The following is a 14636-nucleotide window of genomic DNA, read 5'->3' on the forward strand; positions in this document are numbered from 1 at the left end:
GTATCACTGGAGATCGTCTTGCCTCCATGATGCTTCCCTCGAAAGCTTTGTTCCTGTATTGAGAGGGATGGCTGTAGTGTAATTACAATCGTCCACAACACTCAGTATCTTACAGAAGAGAGTGCTTTTCTCCTTAGCTCTGGTGGAAGTCCATGGGAGGCTTCTGGGTTTGTTTGCACCCATTTATGATGGTGGGAAATGGGCTAAGTTAATTGCCCTTATCTGAGTCTTTCAACCGATTTAATTTCCTCTTACCCCATGTGTCAAAGCAAGATGAGTCCGGGCTGGGGAAGGGTTGGTTCTCGAAAGGAAGGGATATTGAATAGATTGTTCAGAGGAATTAAAACCCCTTGGTTTCAAATTTTTAGAGCTAGAACTGTTGGGCTGCAAGGGTAATTAGTCTAATAGCATAAGCAATTTTCTTTTAAGTTAACTTAGGAATACTTAGCCATTCTTTAGAATTAACATAATTAAACAATTTCAAGGTAATTTTTATGTAGGCATGAATAGCATTCAGTGAGGATTTTCCATTAGTAATATTAAGAAAACATAGTTGTGGTATAATGAACCCTGTGATAAAAATCTTGTTGAATATATCAAATTTGGTTCCAGCCCTCAGATTTGGGGTCTTCAGAAGCAATTGGTGCATGGGTTTTAGACTAACAGACATGGGAGGTTGGTGGATAATGGTTTGGATAAGGTTCTCCTGTGAACTTTAAAACTTAATTCATTTGTTCATTCTTTTATTCTTTTTACCAGACTTAAATGTGTGAACTGTTCCTAGGTAGTGAACCTGTTGTAGATATAGTCTCTTTGAAACTAACCATGTTTCTTTAGCCACCTCTATATAATCCCCTCCTGCCACATTAATTCAACAAATATTAAGTATTTTCACTTTTTGGTCTTCTAGAGGGGTTAGGGTAAGCTTGGAGATATTACTAAGGTTTATAATGGAGATAGGTACAGAGGTTCCTTAGGAATATATGCTGTAAAATTAGATGTGAATCAGTTGTGTGATGTTCATTCAAATCCGGCAGAATATTTTACTTTTAATGATGATGTTTGGATAATTGTGTAAACTTAACATTAATTTTTTAACTTAATGAACTTTTAAACTAATGAACTTTTAAAAAGAGAGTTTAAGCTAATTCCTAAAGAATTGAAGCTAGCTTGGTAAGTCCTGATATGCAGCTCCATATATAGCTTCAGTGATAGACTTGTTTTCCTATTACTAACTTGTAGGTGTTCTATTAAAATTTCCTACAATGTACATTTATGCATATTATAATAATGAGAATGAGTACTTAAAACCTCATTTGTTCTGGGTATGGTAGCATGCACTCATAATTCCAGCTGAGGCAGAAGTATCACTAGAGCCCAGGAGTTTGAGGCCAGCCTGAACAACATACTGAGACCCTGTCTCAAAACAAAACAAAACAAAACAAAACAACAACAACAAAACCCTTTTGTATGATACTTCTTCCTTTATAAAGTGGCTGTTACTAAAAATTGATTAGACCTTGGTAAATGGTGACCTAGGGTGATCAAATGGGAACCCTGCTGGTTTTTTATTTTTTATTTTGTATTTTATTTGAAGCTCCATATATACCAGTTACCAGCATTGTGTAATTTCTTTGTGGTGATCAATTTCTTTAGAGAGAAAGCTTCTAGTCTCCTTCTATGAAAAAGTCTGCTTATCAGCTTTCTAAATTTTATTCTGGGAAACGGAGGTTGGGGATCTTAACAATCATGTATGCAGTCTGTCAGGTACATCTATTTTTAGTATGACACCTGCATTAGGGTTAGGTTCATTTCTATGTGGCAGATCCCAAATTATCTGAGTTAATATTTTATTCTTTTGTAAAAAGTTGGCAGGTAGGTAGTTCTGGTAGCCCAGGGCTGGTATAGTGGTTCTGCAAAGTTAATTGGGGCTCAGATTCCTTTCAGCTTTCTGCTGTTTAAAACCTAGAATATTATTCTCAGGTCCAGGTTGCAATCATCCAAGTTCCAGGTACAGGGCTTGCCCTTTAGGGTGTTTCCTGGCAACTGTTCCACAACCCCCTGCCTATATGTTAGCAGCCATCATGTGTGTCCACTTCTCATAGGATGCTGGGAAAAGGAATTTTCATTATGAACAGCTGTATACTCAGCTAAAGATACATGGTTTTGTTAATAAGGAATAGGATAGACTGATAATGATGTAGTCAGTTAGCGCTCCCTACCCCACTTAACAGTGCTTGATCTCCACCTTAGTTGTATTTGATATCTCTGACTTTTTTTTTTGTTTTTTTGAGGCAGAGTTTCGCTCTTGTTGCCCAGGTTGGAGTGCAATGGCACTATCTTGGCTCACTGCAACCTCCGCCTCCCAGATTCAAGCAATTCTCCTGTCTCAGCCTCCCGAGTAGCTGGGATTTATAGGCATGCGCCACTCTGCCCGGCTAATTTTGTATTTTTAGTAGAGACGGGTTTCTCCATGTTGCTCAGGCTGGTCTCGAACTCCTGACCTCAGGTAATCCACCCCCCTCGGCCTCCCAAAGTGCTGGGGTTATAGGCCTGAGCCACTGCGCCGGGCCAATCTCTGACATTTTTCTAAGAGTGAACCTACCCTCAGAGCAGAGAGGATCTGGGAGCTTGAGGTTTTCTTTGAAGGATTTTCGACCACACCTTCTCGTTCCACCCTCACATTGAACTATATACAGAGGTACCTCATGTTTCTTAATTCAGATCCTTTTCTGGCTTCTCTGGCATGATTTGGCTTCTACTTTGGCTCCCTTCCCTCTTAGCCAGTTAAGATTTTGGCTTTCTCTTTTTTATTCACTTTTCACCTTTCAATAAATTTTGTTGAAACCTCTTATATCCTGTGTGCCCTTTGCCATTCTTTTTGTCCATGTTCATGTACATCTTTTACATTTTTAAATTCTTGTTTTAGTGGGTTTTGGTGGGAAGCAAAGAAGGGTGTTTATTCTGATTTATTTGTTTAACTGTAAGAGGAAGGTGTTTACATTTTCAGCTCTCCACAGTGCTTGTAACAATTTACATTCTCATCAGCAGGTATATGGGAGTATTTTATTCCTCCGTATCCTTGCTAATACTGATTAATAATTTAATTTATTACTTTTTGCTAAACAGATGGGTGAGAGGTAATATCTTTAGTTTGCATTCCTCTTATTTTACTGAGGTTGAACAGTTTATGTTTACTGGCCACTTTGTTTCTTTTTCTGTGATTGCTTGTTCTTTTCTTTTGCCCATTTTCTATTGAGTTGTTTTTTCCTAATTTGCAGGAGTTGTAACATTTTCTGGATATTTATACTTTTTTCATTATGTATGTTGCAAAAATCTTCCAATATTTTTCTTGTCTTTCAACTGTGTTTATGCTATCTTTTGTCACTTGGAAGTTCCCCCAAAATGTTGTCATCTCATAATCTGTAGTTAAGATTTTTTTTCATATTCCTAATGTGCACGTGTTATGTGCGATTTTCCTCCCTCAGATTTGCCAAAGGTTTGCAGCCACCTTTTCTTTGTTTAAAACCAAGGCTTTTTGGTTGGTTTTCTGCTCTTATCATTCATTTTTTTAAAAAAATGTTCTTTGTTCCCTTTTTCTGTCTTTTTGTATTGATTGGTTAGTTTTCCATCTTTCTGGTTTTTCTAATATATTTTAGGACTGTGTATTTTTTTCTCAGTCTGTATTGGTTGCGTCCTACTATCTTTTTCATTTGCAAAATGAAGTTGATGGAATACTCTTAATTTCTGAAATATTTTCTACACAGTCGTGTTTTATAGATCAGGAAAGAAAATGTTCTGTTTTACTTCACAACTGTTGTTTGGATTCTGATTGTTGATTTGGTGTGAACATACTGTTTGCAGAACGTTTCCTTGTCCCACGGCCTTGAAAATTTAGGCTTGCAGATGGTTTGAAGGGTGAGTAAAGCAGGGTTTTATTGGGTGAAAAAGGAAGAAGGGGGGAAACAGGAACTCTCGCAAGGCTAGAGTCCCAGCTAGAGCACATTCCGCCTGCAGTTTGAATCTCAGGTTCCACACAGGAAGAGGCGGGGCCAGACTCTTCCCTGTAGAACTTCTCGAGGCTCCACCTTAGTGAAGAGGCTGGTTGGAGTTTCTCCAGGGACACCCTCCCACCTGGCTGTCTCAATATTGAGATAATATTAGCACAATGACATTGCTACAATTTGTTAACCAGATACTAATGGAGAGTCTGTGTGAACCATACTATAGGAGACAATGTGGAGGATATAAAGATATACTTGGTCCCTGGTCTCAAGGAATATCTGTAATTGGCAGACCTTTTTGGCTCAGTAATTTTATTCCACATAGATGAATACATAAGGAAAGATTTAAAATCTGATTGTTTTTATGTGTTTTGACTTTTCTGGTGTTTAGTAAATAGCTTATCAGGACTATTATCATTCTGTGTATCTGTAAGAAGAATCTTCTGAGGTGCTTTACACAGAATGTTTAAGCCCACACAGCTATCTTTATGGCAGAACTGGACTAAGATCCTGACCTCTTGATTCCCCAGCTAGTTACTTTTTGCCATACTCTCTGCTGCAGTAGTGCTTGATTAATGATTTTTCATGTGTTAAATAGGGTGAGGAAAGAAGTGTGAAAATAAAGTTCACAAAGAATATATGAACTGCAACCAATATCTCTGGCCCAGCTCTTCTGATTCCCTTGTTTCTTCCTCTAGTTGGTGGTCTGGAGTTGCACATCCCTAAATACAGACTGGAGCTGAATAAGGTTGTGTCAGTTAGCATTGCTGTATTATTTTGGCCACGTGAATTGGTTGTTCTTGATCCCATACCTTCCCCTTAAATTAAAAATTTTTTTTCCGGCTGGGTGCGGTGGCTCATGCCTGTAATCCCAGCACTTTGGGAGGCTGAGGCGGGTGGATCACGAGGTCAGGAGTTCAAGACCAGCCTGGCCAAAATGGTGAAACCCTGTCTCTACTAAAAATACAAAAAATTAGCTGGGCATGGTGCGAGTGCCTGTAATCCCAGCTGCTTGGGAGTCTGAGGCAGAGAATTGCTTGAACCCGGGAGGTGGAGGTTGCAGTGAGCTGAGATTGCACCTCTGAACTCTAGCCTGGGCGACAGAGTGAGACGCTGTCTCAAAAAAAAAAAAAAATTTTTTTTTTTTGCTTTTTCAAAATTAAATGTATAATTTAATCTTTATTTAAAAATTTTAGCATTTTTGTTTTTTAAGACAGGGCCTTGCTCAGTTGCTCAGTTGCCCAGGCTGGAGTACAGTGGCGCCACAATAGCCTACTGCAACCTCGATCTCCTGGGCTCAAGCAATCCTACTTCAGCCTCCCAAGTAGGTACATACCACCACACTTGGCTAATTATTAAATTTTTAGTAGAGAGGAGGTCTTGCTATGTTGCCCAGGCTGATCTTGAACTCCTGAACTCAAGCGATCCTCCTGTCTTGGCCTCCCAAGTGCTGGGATTACAGGTGTGAGCCACCATACCTGGCCAATTTTTTTTTTTTTTTTTAAACTAGAATTTCTAATGGGAATTTGTCCTGTACCTATTTGTAGTATTTTCAGAGAAATGTATTTATTTCCTAGTTTCTTTTTCCCCATGAGATTTTTAAGTTATTATATATTTGTGCCAAAGTGGTTAAGTTTTATAAAATACTGGAGAACATATATAAGCACTTCTACATAGTTGCAAAATAATTATCTATACCATTTGTCATACATGTACTACTGTGTGTCCAGGCTCTATTTTAAGGATTTGATATACAGTATACAGTACCATTTATTCCTCACCCTTAAAGGAGGTATTATTACTCTTTAGGAAAGGTTCAGAGAGATTGAATAATTTTTTCATGATCACTTAGCTAAGAGTTGGGATTCAAACTCAGGGCTATCTGACTTGAAAGACTGTGACATCATACATTTTAAATATATTTGGGATTTTATAGTTTTGGTGAAAAAATTTGCTTATTTCTAAAATAGAATCTATAAAGACACCAATTTTTTTGCAGCATTGTTTTCCACAGTGTGCTAGTTTTTACCAACTCCACGACTTAGCATACTGGCTTTCCCTGTGCCTACTTGTACAAAACTTGCAGCCTAGGTCTACTTTGTTAGAAATCCATTCTAGGCTAGAATCTGCTGCTGTAGTAAAGTGTACTTAAATGTTAAAGAGAAGGGTGTGGTAGATTCTTTTGTTTCTGTGGGTTCCTTACCTAGAGAACTTTGGTACTTGAGATCTAGGCTGAACTGTGAGGGTAATACCTTGTGGAATTATATTGAAGGAGTAGCTTATGGTAGTTGGGTCTCCTGGAACAGCATTTTGCTTGTGGTAACTGCAGTTAGCAATGGCTACTTTCTTTTGTAAAGATTCATTGATCTCTCTCATTTTGTTGGAGTTTTCTCCATACCGATCAGACATTGTTGATTTCCAGTGACTGCCCTCCTGTTGTACTTTTATTTCAACTTCTAAATCTGTCCTAAGATAGCCATTTTACTTTGAGGATTTCATCACATAGCTTCGAATCATTCAGATATAGGATATAAATGCGCTGTTCCCCCCATACAGCTCAGGTTTTGTTAGTTGGCTTCAAAAACTTCGGGGTGAAGAGAATGGGTATAAAAACTTTAGTGCATTCAGTTTAACCATTCTTTCTTTCCCCACCCATTTGCAGAGCAAGTAACCTCATTTCCTACTACTGCCTTCCTTGTTCACTTTATAGCAAGGGTCAGCAAAATAAGGCCTGCTCAGCTGCCTGTTTTTGTATGGCGTATGGGCACTGCTCCAGGGGGTTAGCATGGTGACTGTTGGAGAACTAGCTTAGCTGTTTGCCTCTGTTCCATTCTCCCCTTTGCTTCTAGCTCCTGTCCCCCTGGCCAGTGGCCATGCTTTATTGCTGCCCAGACTTACTGTGGTGCTGCCTACACATTGGGTATTCTGCTTGGCAATGGCTTGGCACTAAATGGTAGAATCTCAGTCTGGAAATTGGTGACTCAGCAAATTATCTCACCTCCAACCAGCTGGGGCAGGTGCCCATGGTAGGCCCTCCTTGAGAGTTTTGGTCTCATTGGGGCAGAGTAAAACTGACCATGTCGGTCACTCCTCCCATCTCCCCATGGCTCCTCTCCATCAGACAGGTACTTTTTCTTTGGAGAATGTCTCCAGGATGGCACCTGGGCGGCTGTGTGCCACAATTTTGGGATGGCCCAACCTAGGCAAAAAAGGTAGAGGGCAGGGGTTTTTCTCTTGTTATATAAGTACTTACATAATTATTACATGCTTGATTTAGCCCTTTTCCCAGCAGAGTCTAGAATATCACTGTTTAGAAAAAAGTTTGCCAGTCCTGGCTCTGTGGTCATATTGGCCTCCTTGCTGTGCCAAGCACACTTTTAGGCATGGTTGCCTCAGGCATTTAGCGCTTGCTTTTCCCTCCTTCTGGGCTTGTTCTTTGATAGCTCCTGTTCATTCACAAACCAGAATTTTAGGTTTTACTTTTCAGAGATAGAAGAAAACTTTGCATTTTACCGATTCATTTGCTTGGGGCTAGCAACAAAACAGCAAATAGATCCAGTCTTTGCTTTCATGGAATTGAGAATCCTTTGAGAGAAAAGGCAGTAAACATAATCCCACAATTAATATATCACAAATTGTGTTAAATCATATGAAGGAAATGTTCAGGGACCTGAGAGATTATAAATGGAGGGGAAACTAATTTTAAAAAGGGGTTATATTGACTTTTTTTTTTAAGACAAGATTTCACTCCATGGCCCATCCTGGAGTACAGTGGTGGAATCACAGCTCACTCCAGCCTTGACCTCCTGGGCTCAAGTGATCCTCCCACCTTATCCCCCTGCATAGTTCCCTGGGGACTGTAGGCCCACCACCTCACCTGGCTAATTTTTTGTGTGTGAATGTATAGAGATGAGGTCTCACTATGTTGCCCAGGGTGGTCTCAAACTCCTAGGCTCAAGTGATTCTCCTACCTCAGCCTCCCAAAGTGTTGGGATTATAGGCATGAGCCACAGCGCCTGGCCTAGATTGACTTTATCACTTCTGCTGCCACCATGGACTACATTGATCCGTGCTAGCGTTGTCTCTTGACTGGATTACTACAGTAGCTTCCTAACTGATCTCTACTTCTGCCCTTGCACACCTGCAGTCAGTTTTCTACACAATAGTCATGGTGACTCTATGAAAATAAGTCATGTTACTGTTTTGTCCAAACCTTTTGGTGGTTCACCCTCTCACATTATATAGTAAAACTCAGAAGTCTTACAGTTGCACTCAAGGCATCATTACTACTTTGACCTCACTATTTTCTCCCTTGCTTACTCTATGGCCATTTTGGTCTCCTTGCCATGCTAGATACTTTCTCAAGTACGCTCTTATCCCAGGGTATTGGCACTTGATTTTCCCTAGATTGGAAATCCTCAGATATCTGCTTGGCTCACCTTACCACCTTTTTCACGCCTTTTATAGTCATGCTGTTTTAAAGTTAAAGCTTTTTTTTCATGTAGTCAAATGACCATGTTATTTAAAATGACAACCTTCTTACCTGTCCCCATATATTCACTTTATTCCTCTTATCTCTTTATTCTCAATGGCACTTACCACTGTCTTCTATATAATATTTTTGCTTGTTTGTCTTCCCCTCTAAAAGCTTCACAGGAGCACAGATATTTAGATGTTTACTGCTGAATTCTTAATGTCCTAAAACTGTGTTTGGTTCCTTAGTAAGCTCTTGGTATATATTTGTTGAATGAATGAATGAGGAACTTTCTTTGATAACAGTGTCAGCCTAGACAGAAGTGAGAAATGGTGATAAAAAGAGTGAAGGCCCTGAGCAAGGAGAGCATATAATTTAGTGACTAGAATGTATAGTGAATATCCTGAGATGAGGCTGGAGAGTTGGATGATAGCCAGATCCTGTAAGATCTTCAACATTTTTGGATGTAATTTTAAGTATAATGGGAATCCACCAAAGAGTTTCAGTACTTAATACTTTAGAGTTTATTTCCTGAGTACAAAGATATTCTCCTACATAGTACAACTTTCAAAGTCAGGAAGTTGGCATTGATTCATTATTACCATATAATCCATAGAATTCATTCAAATATTGCTGATTTTCCCAATATTATTTACAGGTTCAGGATCTAATCTAGAATCATGCAGTGCATTTAATTATTATGTCTCTTTAATCTCCTTCAGTCTGGACCAGTTCTTCAGTTTTCTCTTGTCTTTGATGACCTTGACATTTTTGAAGAGGACAGGCTAGGTTTTAGAATTTTCCTCAGTAAGGGCTTGTCTCATTTTCTTGTGATTTCTGTATTTTTGCATAGGAGTGCCAGCGAAGTGATGCTGTGTTCTTTCTAGTGCTTATCAGGAAAAATATGATGTGAATTTGTTCTGTAGTGGTAATGTTTATTTTTATCACTTGGTTAAGATGGTGTTTGCCAGGTTTCTTGACCTTACAGTTAGTAAGTATGTTGTACTAATTAGTAAATATTTTGTGGGGAGATACTTTGAGACTATGTAATATCCTGTTTCATTACACACTTTTCATTATTTTAGCCTTTATTGATGAACCGTGCCAGAATTAGATACTATACTCTGAAAGGTACCAAATGGTAATTTTTCTAATTTCCTCTAGATTATGGTACTGTAGGGTAGAGTTTTCCCTATGCACCTGTTTATTTACTTCAGAGTGGTGTTCTTATTTTCCTCAATGGATTATATTTTACTGTTACTTATATTAGTTAGATTGGTTCTATGCTTGGCCATTGGGAGCCCCTTAAAGCTACCTCCTGTGCCCTTTTGACATGTCCTCATCATTTTTTGAGTACTTCCTTAACTTTCTGGCATAGCAAGATGTTTTAGGCTTGAATATTGAATTTTTTCAGTCTCAGCCCTGGATTCAGCAGTTTCTCTAAGGAGCACTTGGCTCCTTTTAATGCAAAAGATTATCTGGGCAGTAGGTGTGCTTATTGCTACTATAAAGTGTTACTGCTTATAGGCCCTCTTAGCATATACATTTAGGAAATACATACTTACACTTTTATACTTGTTTTTATTTCTCTCTGCTACCTTTAAAAAAAAAGAGTTAAAAAACTAGGTGGGTGTGGTGACATGCACCTGTAGTCCTGGCAACTCAGGGGCTGAAGTGGGCAGATTGCTTGAGCCTGGGAGTTCAAGGTTACCATGCGCTGTGATTGCGCTACTGTACTGCAGCCTGGGCAACAGAACGATACCCTGTCAGTAAACAAACAAAGTTCACATTGATATCTCTAGTTCCAGTTTAAAACTGTGGAGTTACTCTAACCTTCTGCCTTCTCATATTTGTGGATTTTTTTTTTTTTTTGAGACAGGGTCTTGCCCAGGTTGGTGTACAGTGGCGCCATCTTGGCCCACTGCAGCCATGACCTCCAGGGCTCAAGTGATCCTCCCACCTCAGCCTTATGAGTAGCTGGGACCACAAGTGTGTGCCACCACGCCTGGCTAATGTTTGTATTTTTAGTAGAGACAGGGTTTTGCCATGTTGGCCAGGCTGGTCTCGAACTGTAGGCTCAAGTGATCCACCCACCTTAACCTCCCAAAGTACTACGATTAAAGGCATGATGCGCTTGCCTGGCCCTTTCAAGTATTTGTATCTCTGATCTTGAGAAACTTGGCTTCCATTATTTTCAATGTATTTACTTAACTTCATAGTTTTTCCTGTTTATAACCAAACTCCTAGCCATGCCAGCCAAAAGCTTGGTCTCAGATATGTTGCCCACTCCTGCTGAAAATTTGCCCCCAGAAATAATCATTACAAAAATACCCCTGATGAAGGGGTGGGGGAAGTTGAAGGAAAAAGGAAAGGAGGAAAGATTAGAGGCCAGTTAGAAAGCTTGGCCTGACCCTTTTCTACTCCTTTCCCTGCCAGACTTGCTGACTGAAAGCTCACCCTGATAGGGGGAAGACTGCTTTATATTTTGTGATCATTCTGGCTGCTATGCAGAAAACAGGTTGGAAAGAATGAGAAAGGAAATGGAGAGATTGTCTAGGAAACTTTAGGATTTCTAGCTGAAAGACTGTGGTAGCTTTGATGTGCTGTGTGGCAGTGCTAGAGACAGATAGTGGTGGGCTTACCCAAAACATTTGAAAGTTGGTAAGCCTGCTTTTAATTGGCAGTTTACCAGAGATACTAATTTGTCTACTGGATATAAACATAGTTGTTTTAGTAAGAAATAGTGTTTTTAAGAAATATTTTGGTTTTCGGAGCAGATGTTAGTGTGCTTTTAGCCAATGACAGTTGATAAATATTTTTCTGTGGTGGTGGGTATGAGTTTTTGTTCATAGTTTTTCACTGCATACTTTTTTTTAGCTTCTGGTTTATGTATTAAAATACTTTGTTTAATATAAAATAGCTGCTTGAAGTAAGCATGAATAATTTTTGTATCATCTTAAACCAGTTATAATTACATGAATGTATGTAATATTTGGCTCTGGTAATTATTAATTCTACTCTGTTTTTTAGATATTATGATCAGATTTGTTCTATTGAACCCAAATTCCCATTTTCTGAAAATCAGGTAAGTCATTAATTGTGTCTTAAAATTATATGGTAATGGCACCCATTTCCTTCTGCCAATATCTTCACTGTCTTTAGAGTTTTATGAGATAGTGTTATAAAAATAGGAGCTTTTAGGTCTGTCTGATGTGAATATATGTGCTTCCTAAGAAAGAATCTCCTGGAATTCCATTCATGTCATTCTTCAGTCACTTCTGGGGCTCATGTAGAACAATGGTTTCTTTGTTTTTTTTGGGACTTCATTTTATGTCAGTAGGATTTATTGACTGATTAATCTACTGTGTCCTTCCCTTTGACTTTTTCAGAATTAGGAAGGAAACTGCAGAATTCAGGAATTATTAGTCTCAGTTTATGTGCTTTAAAAATTATTTGTACAAGTTACATTTGCATGTAAAAGTTGCAAATGCTGTTGTGATTAAATGTTAATTACACAAATGTCAACTTTATCTTCTCCTTAAAGGCTAGATGTTGAAAATGCTGATAATTTCTTATAGTTTTATTTTGGAGATTGGATAAAGATTTTAAAATTAGTGATACTTTTAAATTTTAAAATAGTTATAAGAAAAGTACTTTAAACATTCTTGTACTAAAGTTTTTACAGGTGAAATAATTATATGTTGAGATTTCCTTTAAAATATTCCTGGGAAAAAAGTGTTGTAGGTGACTAGAGGCAGGACAAGTTGGGAGGTAGATGAACCAAGAAGGGCAAAAGACTAAGGCTGCTGATGGATATACTGGAGTTCATTCTCTTTATTCTCTGTAGTTTTTCTGTATGTTTGAAAATTTCCCTAATCAAGAATGTAGACATTTTTATATTAGATTATGATAAATAATTTAAATGAGGTTTACTCCTTTCTAATCTTTGTATGTGATAATGCATATTTTAGGAGCAGAGAGAGAGTTTTTTGATAAAGTAAATATTTAATTTTCATGTAGCATACAGAAAAATGAACAAATCATGGGAATAGCTTGAATCTTACAAAATGAGTATGCCTGTGTAACCACCACCTAGATAAATATTAACCCATCCCCCAAAATAACCATTCTCCTATTTTTGTCATCATGGAATAGTTTTTAATTTCATCTTCTAGGAAACCTGTAGTACTTACTTTTATTTCCCTTGCTTCACTTGGCTTATTTGACAAGCGTCTACTACTTACTTTGTTCCATTAAAGTCATCGTGTGTTTATAAAGATGAATAAGATAGTGTTTATGATTACCGAGGCAGAATGACCATTTGAAATATCCTAGTGCCAGTATTTTACTTTTTTAAAATTTCAATTTAAAAGGAGAAGGAAAGGGAGTTGGGTGGTTATAGGAGATAATATTTTAGACAGATTGAGCTTTTGTCCTTTTTTTCATGGTGGATTTTTCTTCAAAGGAGACTTAATATTTAATGAGATTCAGGAAGGTAACATAATTTTCTATTTTCTTTCATTCTATCCAGATCTGCTTGACATTTACCTGGAAGGATGCTTTTGATAAAGGTTCACTTTTTGGAGGCTCTGTAAAACTGGGTATGTAATTTTTAATAAAAGTGATAGGAAAATTGGTCTAACTACTTTGCATTGTTTTTAGTTTTTAAAATTGTTATCCTAATGACTCTTTATAAATACTAAAGTTTTTTACATCTCATTTTCTTTTTAACTTCAACTTTTAATACAATTTTGAAATATTTGTAGAGAGCCCATGCCTTGCCAGGCACTGTCCTAGTTATAAAAATGAGTAAAACCGATGTACTCAGTTGTTGGGAAGATAGTTGATCATGTAAAAGTGTAATATGTAATATCAGCCTATGAACAAACTCACGGAAGTATATATGAGGAAGAAAGTAATTCTACCTTTTGAAAGCAGACAATGTTTGAGTTAGGCCTTGAAGGATGGATTTGTAGAAAATAATATTACAGACACAAAATCATAACCATAGGTCAGAAGGGCGAGGACTTTTGATCTACCAGCTCCAGCAAGATAACATCTCTGTGCCTTAATTTTCTCATCTGTGAAATGGAGATAATACTATGTATTTCTTTGGATTCCTTTTTTTTTTTTTTTTGAGAGAGTTTTGCTCTTGCTGCCCAGGCTGGAGTACAGTAGCACAATCTCGGCTAACTGCAACCTCTGCCTACTGGGTTCAAGTGATTCCCCTATTCTCCTGCCTCAGCCTCCTGAGTAGCTGGGATTACAAGCACCCGCCACCACACCTGGGTAATTTTTTCAGTAGAGACAGGGTTTCATCATGTTGGCCAGGCTGGTGTTGAACTCCCGACCTCAGGTGATCCACCCACCTCGGCCTCCCAAGGTGCCTGGGATTACAGGCATGAGCCCCTGGCTGATGTCATTGGATTCTTATGTGGATTAAATGAGTGAATACTTGTAAAGTCCTAAGAACAGTGCTCAATAAGTATTAACTGCAATGAATAATTATATTATTACATAACATTGTAATGCATATATGATATATATGTATTATATGTATATGTATATATTATGTATATACAATGTATATATGGTATATATGTATTTGTATATAATATGTATTGTATGTATCTGTAATGTGTATTATATGTATATATGTGTATTATGTATATATGTATATATTATACACATACATGTATATATACTTACGTATACATACGTATACAGCATATATTTGTATACATATATGCATATATACATATGTGTATGTATAGTATATATACTGTATATATTCATATACATATATGTTTATTATATATACATATAATATTTATATAATATATAATGTATAGATATTTATGTATATATACACGTATTATGTATAACTATGTATAATATGCCTTATATAGTATATTCCTTTTATAGCATACATATACATTATATAAGCTATGCTATAATATATACTGTATACCTTATAAGATATAGATATATAATATGTATTATATAGTATGTACATACCATATACATACATATATCTATATCTTTTTTTTTTTTTTTTGACACTGAGTCTCACTTTGTTGCCCAGGCTGGAGTGCAGTGGCGCGATCTCGGCTCACTGCAAGCTCCGCCTCTTGGGTTCACGCCATTCTCCTGCCTCA

The 14636-nt window shown here is 37.6% G+C and overlaps 1 protein-coding gene across 2 annotated transcripts in view; it reads left to right on the forward strand.

Moving 5' to 3' along the window:
* Positions 1-14636, forward strand: part of LOC116273849 (programmed cell death 6-interacting protein) — a 73273-nt gene that overhangs the window by 2242 nt on the left and 56395 nt on the right. For both annotated transcript variants that reach the window (XM_031663836.1, XM_031663837.1), the window contains exons 2-3: positions 11509-11563; positions 13010-13079. In XM_031663836.1, coding sequence (XP_031519696.1) covers positions 11509-11563; positions 13010-13079 — 125 coding nt within the window. The remainder of the gene's footprint in view (positions 1-11508; positions 11564-13009; positions 13080-14636) is intronic.

This window comes from Papio anubis, chromosome 2 (assembly GCF_008728515.1).
Source record: "Papio anubis isolate 15944 chromosome 2, Panubis1.0, whole genome shotgun sequence".
Taxonomy (NCBI): Eukaryota; Metazoa; Chordata; class Mammalia; order Primates; family Cercopithecidae; genus Papio; species Papio anubis.